The sequence below is a fragment of the Lissotriton vulgaris genome, chromosome 9, assembly GCF_964263255.1.
Source record: "Lissotriton vulgaris chromosome 9, aLisVul1.2, whole genome shotgun sequence".
Taxonomy (NCBI): Eukaryota; Metazoa; Chordata; class Amphibia; order Caudata; family Salamandridae; genus Lissotriton; species Lissotriton vulgaris.
The window spans coordinates 921,433,905-921,448,298 of NC_141697.1; the positions used below are offsets into that span (position 1 = coordinate 921,433,905).

Genomic DNA, 14,394 nt, shown 5'->3' on the forward strand with positions numbered 1-14,394 from the left:
GAAATGGAAAACAGTATATTTTGCTGGACTTCTAATGCTTTTGCGTTCTTTTGTCTATAAGTGCAGCCACGAAGGAATGGATAGAATGGGTAACAATGTCCCAGAATGTAGATAAAATGCTTATATTAAAAGTGTGCCTCAAAACTTTTATTATTTGCTTTGTGAAATGTGGGACCGGCCAACGTAGTTGCTGTGGTTGCCGGCGAAGTTGTGTTAACCACAAAGGACCTGGAATACATCTTATATGAATAGTGTGAAATAGCATTGGAGCCCATTCTTCAGGCTAGGCTCCCCTTCTATTTATGTAGCACCTTAACTGTATTTTAGCATCAGCAGAAGGGCACAAAAACACAGAGGGTCCTACCAGAGGCGGCTACTCCGCTAAGGCGGAGGAGCATCGCCCCACTGCTCAAGCAGGAAAAATAAAATGATAATAACGTAGGTATTATTGTCTTTTTCGCAGGTTTGGGGCTTGGTTAGGGTGGGCAGGGCTGGTGGCACAGGGTAGAAGTGGTTTGCACACTCCAAGTGCACATGACTGTTTGACCGGCCGTCTCGGGCCGTCCAAACAGTTATGTGCACTTTGCGTGTTCCCCACGAGGCAGCATTACACAGCCTGATGGGGAACATGCCCAGGCTACCAGTCCCGATCTTTGTGCCGATCCACGTGGCTCAGACTAATCATAACACTGCATTGCAGCGTTGTGATTGGCTATGGGAAGCCTGAGTGCTTCCTGGTTCCGGGACGTACCGGAGAAGTGGAGGAAAAATGCAGCCGGCGGAAAAGGTAAGTGGCATTTGTTTTGTCCCCCCTGCCTCCCATCCCCCTGCAGTACAAGCCCTCTCCATGCACCAAGCAACAGATTACCTTGTCTGGGGTATGCAACCACCACCTACAAGAGAGGAATCCCTAGCTTCCTCTACTGTGAGGAGTGGGTCCTTGAGCAATCAGGTAAGATAATTCTAGGGATTTCCTTTGTAGCTTGCTCCATACCCCTTCCTATCCATGCATACTCCCCAGGTATCCCGCTAGCCTCCCATTCTATGGATTTGAGGGATTCTCCAGTGTACAGGGATCCCAACCACCGTAGTAATCCTTAGGATTATTTTATTAAGGGTGCAAAAGCACAATCCACAAATAGGGAATCCGCAGGATTCCTCTTTTGTACTCAAATAAGTTTGATTTGTGAAAATGTATTTAAACCTCCCATAGCCACTGAATATCCACACCAGGAGCTACAGCAAACCTGATTTTTTCTTTGAATTCTGGGACTTGTTGTCCTATTTTATAAAGGAATAAACAAGACTACAAGTCCTAGAATTCAAAGTAAGAAACTGTACTGAAGAAGCACATCATGCATGGACCTTCAAAACCTGAAAGGGCTGACCTTCTATACTTCATACACAAATTCTCTATATGATATGGTGTGGGCAGAGCTCGAGGAATTCCACAGAACTACAGATATACTCTGTGAGATTCTGTGAAATTCCACCAATGGACGGACAATAAGCAGCTTTTGCTGCTTGGCAACAATTTAGCACCGGTAGTGCGAGCAGCACTGAAAATCAGCTCAAACAGCACCATGCGTTGCTCAAGAGCGTGTGGCCGTTCACGTTGATTTTGCTGCCACTCGAGGAAAAAATCTACTCGAACAGCAGCAAATCTGCTCAAACTGTGGTCCTCTAATTGTGACTGCTCGTGAATGCCAGCGACCGCCCGAGTTAGAAAATTGATCTACAGGATGCGAAATCTCGCTCGCCAGCGGGCATATTTTGGAAGTTTGCTGGGAAAAATATTCCACCACGTGGTGATTGGCAAAATTTGTCCAAAACTCTTTGTTAATCAGTAACGCAGAATGACCAAAATTCGCCCCAATTCCGCTGGCGGAACGGAACATTCTGCCCACCCATACAAGTGGTTCACAGCGTTGGGGCTGAAGCCTTGACACTATGATTTACTATATTCTTGCGCCAATACCAGATTACAACTAAATCTGATTATTTGCTTCCTCAAGGGCGGACACTCGTTTGTTTGCCACAAAGAAGGGTGTTTATCCTGTAAAGTAAGAGATTTAGCTGAAGGCTATATTATCAATAAGCTATTCTAGGCAAGGTCATTACACTAGAATACTTACATTTGTTGAGACAGATTCATCCACTCCTGGTTTCTTACGTATTGGCTTAAAGTACGAAGTTTCTACTCTCTAGTTGAGAGAATGAGTTAATAATTGATTTGTCTGGATCAGAGCGAATGATGCCCTGTGAGTTGATCATTAATCTAATGAGTTGCAATAGATGCTAAGGTGTGTTCAGACCAGTGCTTGATTTCGTGGTTGAGTATGGTTGTCTGTACCGACGATTGTCCTGGAAATTACTGTGGCTAAAAAGACAGCCCACGGGGTAATATTGTCAGTATTTCTCGCCCAGGGAAAAGCAGAGGGACAGAAGGTATTGGATGATTTTTTGTGAATGACAACATTTTGAAAATTAGACGTCAGCTGTCACCTGGCATGTTGTTTCCAAATCTTAAAATGCATTGACTGCCAGATCCTTCCTGCATCAACAGCTCAACCCAGCCTACCTATGGCTGCAGTAGCATTTCCTGGGTACATCTTCAACTTTTCTAGGTTTATTCTTGCAATACGAGCTCCTCTCAGCCTGCATTGACAGATACTTCAATTTGCCACTGCTTGGGGAAATGTTTTTTGTGCTCCAAGGCTTGGTCAAGAGTCTATCAATTCCCACAGCACTCAAAAAAATGAAACTACCTGATTTCTTGATTAAGATTATCTCTTAAAAACAGTAAAACTCACTGAGCTCCAGTTACGTGGTTCTAGGATTGAGAGCACCTTCTTAAGACCATTCTGGGGTTTCCCCACATTGGAGACTGTGCTCAATGTCTTCAGTTACTGTCTGCTCCTCCGCCAACTAGAGTTGAATTCTCTGTTAGGCAGGTTGCCAGCTTGCATTATATGGGGTAACAAAAGGTAGCAATCATACACCTATTTTGCAGCTTGTAAAGCTTGGTGAGTGATTTGTAACTCATGTAATATACATTTGTTTTTTATTGTTGTAATTTTTATAATTAACATAACAATTGGAACGTTCTTTAGCAATTGAGGACCAGATATATGAAGGCATCTATTTTCAGTTCACAACCCATGCAATTTACATCATAACTTAAGTTTGTAACTTCAAAATGTTTTTCCAAATGTCAACTATCTATATTACGAGTCTGAAATACGTTTCCAACTAGTTACATGGGATTTGTGACCCATACTGAATTGCAATTTGGAAAGAGCGTAAAAGGGTCTTCCATCCAATGTGCAATTCAGTGCCCTTGGTTTGCCACCCCGAACTGCAATTCCAGTTGCAAAACATTGATCAGTTACCTAAACCTCGAAAGACATGGTAACTGTTTTTCAAAGAGGAAGGGGTCCCCAGGGAAAATCTTTTTGGCAGGCTTGCTGGGAGTAGTCCTGCTCCCTCTGATGTTTTCCCACATGGATATTTCTTTTTTTAAGCACTTCCAGTCCCTTTAAGGGACATGGGCTGCTTTAGGAAACAAAATGTTTTCATTTAAAAATGAAAACAGGAGGATGGTGGTCTGATGTTGCTTCCAGGACACCAGATCTGTGTTTGTAGCCAATCCATAGGGGGTCGCAAATCAAGAACTGACAATTAATATTCATTAGGCAGGACATTCTACGATCCCTTGAGAATGGTGATTTTACGACTCATTCGGGATATTAATTCCTTAGAAAAGTCCATTTGCCAAAAGTCAATGCCCAAAAGCTATTTACGATAAGACATGCAGTAGCCTTTCAATGGTACCAGCTATAAGGTTACATCATTTCCACAAACCCATTGATTTCAATGGCATGAAGCAATTGAAACAGGGCTGGAAAAGTCCCTCCACACCCAAAAATAGTGTTGTAACGAAACTTGAGGAACTCCCTTGCAAAGTACCTGGAGGGGTCCCCCGTGTTCAGTACCCAGTCAGGAGCTCTCAGGCCAGGGACAGTACCGGGAAAGTCCCACCTGGAGCTCGAGGGTCTCTGGCACCGTGGGGGCTACTTTTACACCCAGCCGCTCCAACAGCTAAGCGCAGGGGGGCGGTGCGGGGTGTGGGGGGAAGCCGACAGACAACGGAATAGAGAAAATAAAATAAATAAATTAATCCTATTCCATTGTCGGATGACTTTCCCGCCACCCCGCCCCACCACGCTTACCTGCAGGAGCCGCGGCTGGGCACAATCCTGCCCAAAAGTCATGACTCATCCCTCAAGACCAAGGCTATCACCAACCGGTTTAATTCAGAGCAAGAAATTGTCGGACTTTGCCAGCTATTGTCATTTGCAACTAGGTCTTATCAACAAGCCCATCCCATCGTGCAAACAGGCGTAGTTCTGAGCAATGCACTAAACCACATTCTATCATCAAACGTGCAAAACAGTGCACATCGAGGAGGGGGGGAAGAGTACGGGAAGAGGTGGAGGGGAAGAAGAGGGTGTGTGTCATAAAAGAAGAAGTTGGTGAGATTAAGGGGGAGCAAATAAATGAAATAAAAGGACGTACAGGTACCTAAATGTGGTGGTTATTGTAGAGTCTATTCCTTGTGCACATTTCATTAATATTACTGCCCACTTCTCACTCCCACTGGCCAACACTCCTCCCACATCAGAGCTGTGTATATTAAGAACCTATTCCTGATTATGCTGTTATTCTATGTGGAGTTGGTTTGTGTTTTATTACAATTGTTATGGTTCATTAAACTATACTGCATTACAACTCTTGTGATGCTTCAACTAAATGGTGCATTTCTTCTTTCAGGTGGTTGTTTGCTCAGACCCACCTAAATTGTATGGGGCAGGATACAGAATTACTTTCCCTGTGTTTTGCCTCCTCGAGTTCATACATTCCCCCTGTGCCCATCACAAAGCTACCAGAGTCTCACCACTTCTAACCATGTGTACCACATGTGTCCTGAGTTTCCCAGCTCACCATTTATATCCTGTCTTATTGGCTTCCATTGACAATGTTGACCCATGCATACCTTGTCTGTCTGTTTCTACCCATTGTGGAATCAGGCCCCCAGAGTGCACTGCACTAACTAAATGACATGGTCATAGTGTAGTGCTCAACCACTAAAGACCAAGCTTGACACATGATCTCTGCTTTTATTCAGCCCTGAACGTCAGGCGCCAAGCTGAACTAATCCCTAGATGCTAACGGGGTAGACATGGAAAACAAGTTCACATTACCCACGTGTTTACCCTCCCCATGTCCTAAACTTAGTCGGTGAGTTCACTTGACCCACAACACTACATCCCTCCCTTCTTCAGGATCGACACAAGAACCAGTAATAAGAAACCTGGCAGTCAATTGTCTGACACAAAATCCTTAAGTCGTTGGGATGCTATTCCCCAAAGGGGTGATATTGTTATGCACCCCCTCCCCTAGCTGAGTTAGCCTCAGAAACACTAACTCATTGCTAGGGGTTGACCTTTCTGGGCTACACAGTACTGGCTGGGAATGGGGGTGCTCACCCCTGGATGGAATTTGGTCGAGCTATTGGTATCACCCGGCAGTCTCGTTCTCATCGGCTTGTTTGGGCGTCTCAAAATCTTAGCTGTTGCTCCAGGAATTCGGATTGTCACACCCTGGAACTTTGGACACTCTCCCGAAGTGTGAGATTTTTTGTGTAACAGTTTCAGCTCCCCAGCTGGTGGTGATCTTGGTCCGCTGTGCAGTTGTCACAACCCCACGGGGATGCTGCAAAAGGCAGGCAGAACTTTCCCACTAGTTGTCGGTCTCGCACTAGCACTGAATCTCCTGGCTGGATTTGGTGGGGTTTTGCACACCTTCTTTCTGAGGCATAGTCATTGTTGCTTGCTCTCAGGTGTCCAATAGGTTAGGAAGGTCCGGGTACTCAGCGCCTGCAGAGTGATAGGGGATAATGTCATTGATTGTTCGTCCTAAGCACATCCTGCTGGGAGATATCCCGGTGGTGGAGTGCTGGGTCAAACGGTACTACAACAGGAACAAATAAATTGCACCTTCTACATTCCTGCCTTAGGCTGCTGCTATTGGGATGACTTTGGTGAGAGTATAAACAAACCTTTACACCTTCCCATTGGCTTGAGGCCATCGTGGGGTGATCTGCCTGTGGTTGGTGCTGCAAGACTGAAGATACTCGGCCCATTCAAGCTGTTGAAAGGAGGTCCAGTGTCCATGTGGAGCTCTTTCATCAGCCGCTGGGTCGCCATGACCTTCTCTATTTTCGTAATAAGGAGAACACAATTTTCACCTCCAGATAGCGTGAGTAGATTACTATAAGCATGTGGGTGCCATCTGGGAGGCTCCCAAAATCATGCCATGGTGCTGACTCTGTGATGATCGAAGCTAGTGGTTCTAGGGGGTTGATAGCTTGGCAGGTGGCGTAGTCTCTTACCATTGCTCCAACCCTTTGAACCAGCCCTGGAAACCAGACCTTGCTGCAGAGCCGACTCTTCATCTTCAACATTTTCTGGTCTGTTCCATGCGCTAGCTGAACTACCTGGTGTTAGAGGTTTATGGGCAGGACTAGGTGGGTCCCTCTCATTACTGAGAGCCTCACCACACACTGCGCTTGTAATGTTCATGTGGCCTGTTCTGTCCTCCAATCTGAGTTATTGTGCGCTGCTTTCCAGTTGCTGGCTTTCACTGCATTAATGGCCAGCTGCAGGCAACTGGCCTATTCCACAACATCTGCCAGAGACATAGGCGAAGGTTTAGATTTCTCTACCACTTACCGGACAGACTCTTCTGTACTGTGCACTTCTCTTGTTTCTGTAAGGGTGGCCGGTCTGGCGGAATGTGATTGGAAGTTGGCTAAATTCCGAGTGCCTGGCTTGTAGACAACAGTGAAGTTGAATTACTGCAGTTGCAGGATCCATTTTTCGATCCGTGGGGGTGGTTTAGATACCCACTCTTTAAATATGGGAATTATTGGTTTGTGGTCCATATACACAACAAATGAGTGGCCTTACAGATAGACGTAAAAATAGCGACATCCCCAGTAGATCGTGATGACCTCCCTCTTAATCTGACAGTATCTCTGATCTGTAGGTGTTATGGTTCTGCTTGCATAGGCAACCGGGGTCCATTCACTACAGTCTTGACATTGCAAAAGTATAGATCCTAACCCTGTGGAGCAGGCATCTATAGCCAGTACGGACTTTTTCTTTTAATCAAAGTATGCCACCGTAGTTGTGGCTGACAAAGCATCTGTCGTATTTTTGTAAACCAGTTCCTGCTCCTCACCCAATACCCAGGGATCAGAGGCTTTAGTGAGTTTCCATAGTGGCCCTTTGAGGTCTGGCAGGTTTTGCATAAACTGTTCACAAAGTGACCATGCACAGAAAGGTTGAAGTTCCAGACACTGACGTGGTGCCAGGTGCGTCTTGGATGTCTTGCACTTTCACAGGATGTGACCCAATGCCCTTTCCTTAGAACTGATAGCTGAAGAAGCTAAGGTTTGTTGTAAGAACTCACTTTTATCTGCGTAACATCAGGCCTTTGCCGCTGAATCTCCGAAACATTGTGCGGAGGCACTTGAGGTGACTATCACGAGTGGGGGCTTGTACACTCACATTAAGGACCCCAGGTAGACTGGCTAATATGTCTCTTATAATGTTTTGGAATACCTTGAGATGCCAAAATACAGCCTGGCATATCGTCAGAGACCAACATGGGTTGAGAATGTTGTGATGGACTGGGTGTCAGGGTGGAGGAGAATCTGGTGGTACACCGACCTCAGATCTATTTTGGTGAACCATTGTGATCTAGCTAACCCTCTTATGATGCCGTCGATGGTGGGTGTAGGTCGCATTCTCTCTTAATGGCTATGTTAGGTACGCTCATATCTACGCGGATTCGTACTGCTTTGGTTTCTTGGCAACCACAATTGGGGAGACTCGGGGATTATGGCCAGTGACTTTTTCGATGATACCCGCTTGTTCCAAGTGTCGCATGTCTTGTTCTACTTTGGAACACAGGTGGAACGTCACACACTGGTGGTGACGGGCTATGGGCTTGATTGTTTGGTCGATATGTAATTGAATAGCAGGGCCTTTCAGGCACTCAATGCCTTCAAACAGTGGGGCAAAGTCTCATATAAGTTTGTCCATTTTGCTGGTGTGAAGGCTGAATGTTATTTGTACCAGGCTATCTGAAAGCCTATCAGGAATGCACTACCCTCTCAGGAAACATATAACTTGTTTTTTGCGCTTGTGTTGTGGTGGTCAATGACAGTATGGAACACCCCAGTGCGACTGAGGGGTTATTTGTTGCCATATGCATATACTTTTACTCTTGGCTTTTGAGTTTGTGTTGTGGTGGTCAATGTCAGTATGTAACAACCCAGTGAGGTTGAGGGTTTCTTTGTTGCCATATGCATATACTTTTACTCCGGTGGCGCCCAATATGGGAAGCAAAGTTAGCCCATGATGCAGCTCGGCAGCATGAGGTTGATAGAGACCATGTATCTATGAGGGCGGTGACTGCACATTCCTGTATTTTGACATCATACTTGGGGGAGACAAGTGCTGCAGAACATAGTAGCTCTATCGTGTGTAGCAGGTGAATGATTTCCTGATCCTCTTCGTCCATGTCACTCTCTCACAATGTTTCTGAGTGAGTCTCTGAGTGTATCTCGATGATGCGCAAGTCCTGTTGTATGAGAGAAGTGCGTACTTTTGGGGCGGACTTACAGACTTTAGCGAAGTGTTTTCATTTTCTCCATGCTCCATATTTTTTTCCTCATGCTGGAAAGTTACCTTGAAGTGGAAAGGGTCCCCACACCATTGGCAGGTCTGGCTGGTCTGTTTAGGTTCTGTTAGTTCTGTTTTCAGTCTGCAAGTTTCTTTGCTGATGGCCTTGATGGGCTCCACTTTGGTTGGTTGTTGCTTATACTTACTTATCCACGTGTGCAGCACGTGCTTTGGACAGTTCTTTGGATTGCCCCAAAGCAAGGTCTAACTTTCATTACCATGTTGGCCACCTGCAGGTCTTGTTCTTGCGGTTTCAATGAGGGACAATCTTGGATAAACCGTGCTCTGTTTTCATCTTACTCATCAGTGAGGGTGTAGGTGCTGGCTAGGCCACGCAGCTGTGCGTTGAAACCGTCCACCGATTTGTTGGGTCTTTGGCATGCCTCCTGGGGGAGGAAACATTTGTAGTCAGCGGTTGCGAACGGTTCAAAATGGGATGTGATTACATTTTTGAGCATGGTATAAGTGTGGGGTGGCCCAGCTTCTGCAACCATTTTGGAGCTCTTGTGCACATTCACTCCCCCTAAGTGAAAGAGTAGAGGCCCTTTCCTCTCCTTGGCAGTGCCCACTACCAGAAAATAGGTCTCTAAGGGCCCTACCCACGCCTTCCACCTTGCTGCTTGGGTCAGCCGGGAACGGTGACGGAGAAAGGCTCTAGCTCTGGTTCAGATTACATCACTTTAAGACAAATTCAGCAGGGGAGGGGGAACCATGCAATGTCGCAGACTTCTGCATGAGCAGGTGGTAGGAGTGAATGGGCCATCACTGGGTTGATGTCACTGCTGGACACGTGGCCTCAGGTATACAGTACAGGGGGTATGAGCAACTCACCAGTCACTGGGCAGGGGAGGAGACCAACAGGAGTCGCTCAGGACCAAGTCTTGCCTTGGTGGGGGAATTTGCAAACTGTAGTGAGCTGTGTGAAACTCAAAAAACTGGATTGGACCTTCTGCTGTGGCTGACTATATCCCCTCAGCACAGGTGAGGAAGACGCTTGCAGCACACCGGGTACTTGGTGTCCCTTATCACCAATGTGGAATCACGTCCAACTAAGTGCGCTGTGCTAATTAAATGATACAGACAGAGTGTAACGCTTAAGTATTAAAGACTATGTCTTGCATGTGATCTAGGCTTTTATTCAACCCTGTACATTGGACTTCAGGCTGAGCTAATTCCTGAATGTCCATAGGGTAGAAATGGAAAATATGTTCATGTTACCCACATGTTCACCCTCCCCCCTTGTCCTCAACTTAGTGGACACGTCCACTTGACCAACCACACCACACCCATGTTACCCCAATTCCATGTGTCCCACTGCGTGTGTCTCAGCAAGCCAGCGTCTTTCCATATCCGAGTAATAGGTATTAGTGTAGGGCTTGATCAGCAATGTGCATTGCTTAATTTGAAAAAAGTAAGTAAGAGGGCCCAGTGTTTTTCTTAGGTGCCCCCCAAAGGCCAGGGTTTCCACACAAGTCTTATTTCTACCACACGCCTTTTTCTCTCCCCTACACTTCCTGTCTCTCTATGTCACTATTACAGGTTCTTTTTATCCCTGCTTTGGTCCTCTTGTTGTATTTTGTTTCATTCTTCTTTCTCCATGTTTGGCATTTTCTCGCTCTATACAAGGTCTGTGTAATACGGAGTTCCCGCTAGCAGGGAACACCAACATGGCCCCCATCGTTCAACCTCCGGTGGAAGCGGTCGGCGGACCAGACGGAGCGCCACGTACAGTGATGACATCAGACGCGGAGCCGATAGAAGTGAAAAAGGAAGGGCCTGAGGAAGGAAGTGTGGAAGGCAGAGACGGAGAGCAGAGCGAGCGACCACTGAGGAGGAGACGGTGACTGCGGAGCCACAGAGAAGAAAGAGAAGGCCGGGGAGGAGACCCGACCTACTATGGAGAACAGGCAGAAGTATCCATACGTCCCAAGGGATCTCAGGATGCTGCGATACCCCTTGCTGTGGTCCCAGAGGACCGTGGCCCCAGGAAAGTGCCTTGGTTTCAGTACATTAAGAGGTTGGAAGGTGGAAGGGAGGGTGGGTGAAGATGGACACAGTGTAACCCGGGAGAGCACGCTCAAGAGTTGGAATTCCTCACCCCTTTTCTTTAACACTTGGTGTCGATGAAGCTTGATGGTGATGGGTAGCACCCCAGGGAATTAAAACCAAAAGACTGACCCTGTTTTGTTCTTGTTCTGTTTCTCCCCCCCCCCCGGCCTGCCACCCCCATGCCCATCCCCCCTCCCCCCCCTGGACGACTGCTGGAGCACCCCTGAAACCTGAGAAAGCCAGGAAGAAGGACAACCTGACGTGACGGCCCCTCAACTGGAGCTGGGAACTCCAGAGACTGTCCTATGTTGCTCTATCCCTCTATGAATAGTGAAAACCCCAGGGGCTTTCCTTTATTGCCTAGATCTGTTGCCCTGCTCTTGTACACCCCAGGAAGGACTGACTTTTTTCCCAACCTTTCCCCATTAAAAACCAGTTAGGCCTGGAAAGGCCTCATAAATCTGATCTCACGTTTCCTAGTGTCTTCATTGAGGACCCTGTACCTACTGTGCCTCACCCCCTTTTCGGTCTGGCACTTACAACAGTCGGATGAAAAATATGCCCCGGTCACCCAAAATGAGTGCTAGTGTCTCCCACTTGCAAACACTGGCACAAAACAAGCCCTGCCAGTATATTGGTACTAATAACAAGAGTTAGACATCATTCAAAGTGCTTAATGTTGTAGTCTACAAAAGCTTTTTTGTATTTCTTAAGATTGAAACGAGTAGGATGCATAGCCTAAGGCGGAGCCAGAGGATCCGAAGGTGTGAAGGAACAGCACTGTTACAGGTCCACAACTAGGAGGTGGTGAATACGATTTCCCTTATTCCCTTCTCCCAGCCATGCCCCATTTTTCCCATCCCCTCTTTGGTTATTATCAACCCCACTCAGCACTTGCACCATCTTAGAATTTTTCCAGCATCTAAGATGCTCCACATCTTCACCAATTCACAACGACTCCCCACACCTGTGGTCTGAACTTACCTCAGCAACTTCATATCCGTGTTTCCTGTTGAAACAAAAAATGGGAGACAATTGTCAGAAAAAGATCCAGAAGGTCCATATCTTTCTGTACAACAGCTGCAACCTCTCTTGGATTATATGCCTGTAGTTTGAGAAGGATTGTAATCTTTAGCTGTAAATATTGTCTGGTGGACTGTCTCCTTTACAATTTGCCTTATGTGTCTGGCACCAGCATTTTATCTGTTTCTCCTCTCAATTCCCACTGCCACACCCACAAAGCAGTGTACACTTTTTTGGAAGCACTGCACAGATGGTGTGTCAGGTCTTAAAGTAAAAAATCTTCAGTCTTTTCAGCCTCTTTAAATTATCGGGGAGACCCTTCATTCCCCACACTGCACCTCTTTCTTTCATTCCGGCACCCTTCAACCATTTCATTGAAGAAACCGCATGATCTTAGCGTCCCATTTATATGCTGTGTGCACCCTTTTCCAGTGGACATTCCACTTCCGGCGCTGGCCATCCCACCAACACCCAATCCACTCTTGGTCCTAATCCTGTACCCAGATTCTGAACCACCTACTGCCCCCTTTAGGAGTCCTAAGCACTGACACTTCTCAAATTCCCCCAAAAATATTGCACTGTTCTTATTATCAAGGATTTCATTTAAATCATGTTAGATATCAAGTGTTCAAATCATCTCTCTCCATAATTTGAAAGATTTGAAATCTATGGGGCTCTCGATGTTGAATAAACCTACATTTTTAGTATCATTACTGTAATATAAGGGTGTAGAAATGCCATATTTTAGATTTTGTTGAATACTGAATACTTGGTCACATATTTAGCAGTGCAGAATAGTTGTAATCTGTAAATATATGCCCACACCCCATCAACATTTATATAGCGAAATATATGACCGTTTAACTTGCAGTAAAATTTCTGTGTGCTCCCTAATCTACAACGGTGATCATGTTATATGGAAATAATGTTACCTTTTTCTAGATTCATTCATGAGACATCTGCATTGTCAAAGAGTTGTACGTAAGTTAACTACCACAGATCGACACTTGCATACCCCCAGAGGTTGGAAACACCAACACTTTATTAGGCAGGTTTGTCAAACATCTCTGTAAGAGGCTTGCCAATTTTCTTACCTCGTAAAAGTCCGTCGTAGACACTCTACATTTTTATACTCTCAGATCTCCAAATAGGACTGGCTTAACGTGGATCGTAAATATATATTTTGGGAATGTAGTTGTTTGAAAGATGATTTTCCAAAGATTAGTTAAACTCAATTATATCACCCTGTGTCTTTCAGTGACAAGTTCTTGTTCTTTTTACTTGAAGTCTTTCCTTCCAGATTTTTATAACAAAAGTAAAAGTAATGGAAAATTGTAATTCACTGTATTCATGTGAATGCATACTTATTTACCTTTTAACTAGTTGGATCTTTAGAGTCTATGGAAACATGTCTACGCAATGACAAGCGACTAAGGAGAGCGGAGTGGGCAGCCGCGGCCCGTGCAGGTAAGAGCGGTGGGGGGCCCAGTAGAGGGGGGGGGGGGGATTTTTGCAGACGCCGTCAAGGTAAAATTAATTATTTATATAATTTTCCCTTGTCATCGTCTGTTAAATCCACCCCCCTCCCCACCGGGCCCCGCCACTCTTACCTGCACGGTCCGCGGCTGGGAGTGGGAGGGGTGGGCAAGCGAATAAGAGATAAATGAGGGATGAGTCAAGATAATGCAATTGAGCAAAGAGTAAAAACACCCAGCAAGGAGGATGGCGGGAACAATGAGACAGTGAAAGAGGTATGGGAGCTAAGCCGGTGAAAACCAATAACAAATAAAAAGGTGAGTGGGGCAGGAAGGGGGGAGAGCAGCACTGTGTGCATGGTGTACTATGAGGGTGGAAACAGCAACTGGGGAGACAGCAAGAAAACACATGCCCTCTGACAAAATGCAGATAGAAAAAGGAACACAACTCCCTGAATGTGAGCAGTAGAAGGATACAAGTCATCTAATTAAAAGCATTAGGAAGCTGTGCTCCAAAAGAGGGACAAATACAAGAAGAGGACGGAAAGCCATCAAATAAGAAGTAACCAAATGAGATAGACAAGAAAGCCAACCAATCATGAGCAATAGGTTGATCCATATTCCATTCTCAATCTTGGTATTGCACACAAGTTCATGTCTTTCTACAACATACAGCTAAAAGCCGTTGGAGGTAAGACCTAAAAAGAGCACTGGGTCAATACTGGCACAGGGTGAAATCAACATCAGACCCACCAGCCGGGCAATCAAATATCTCAATGACCAATCCAATACATTTGGCTACAGCAAAAGGTTCAGCACAAGATGAAAGGGCTACTGGAATACTGGAATAACAGCACTGCAGTTCACTATAGGCAGGCTGATGTTTGGCAACAATTCACAAAATGCATGAAGACCAGAGCAAAAGACATCTTGCAAGAGGCTAAACAACTTAGCTAAATGTGTACAGTGCCACCAATACTCAAACAAAAATCAGTTTGTGTATTTACTGTTCTGTAATGCCACACAGAAATGTA

At 45.7% G+C, this 14,394-nt stretch overlaps 1 protein-coding gene across 2 annotated transcripts in view; it reads right to left on the reverse strand.

The window, feature by feature from the left end:
- Positions 1-14,394, reverse strand: part of LOC147692525 (inositol-tetrakisphosphate 1-kinase-like) — a 214,896-nt gene that overhangs the window by 44,071 nt on the left and 156,431 nt on the right. For both annotated transcript variants that reach the window (XM_086938741.1, XM_086938742.1), the window contains exon 2: positions 11,847-11,871. In XM_086938741.1, the coding sequence (XP_086794867.1) occupies positions 11,847-11,871 (25 nt within the window). The remainder of the gene's footprint in view (positions 1-11,846; positions 11,872-14,394) is intronic.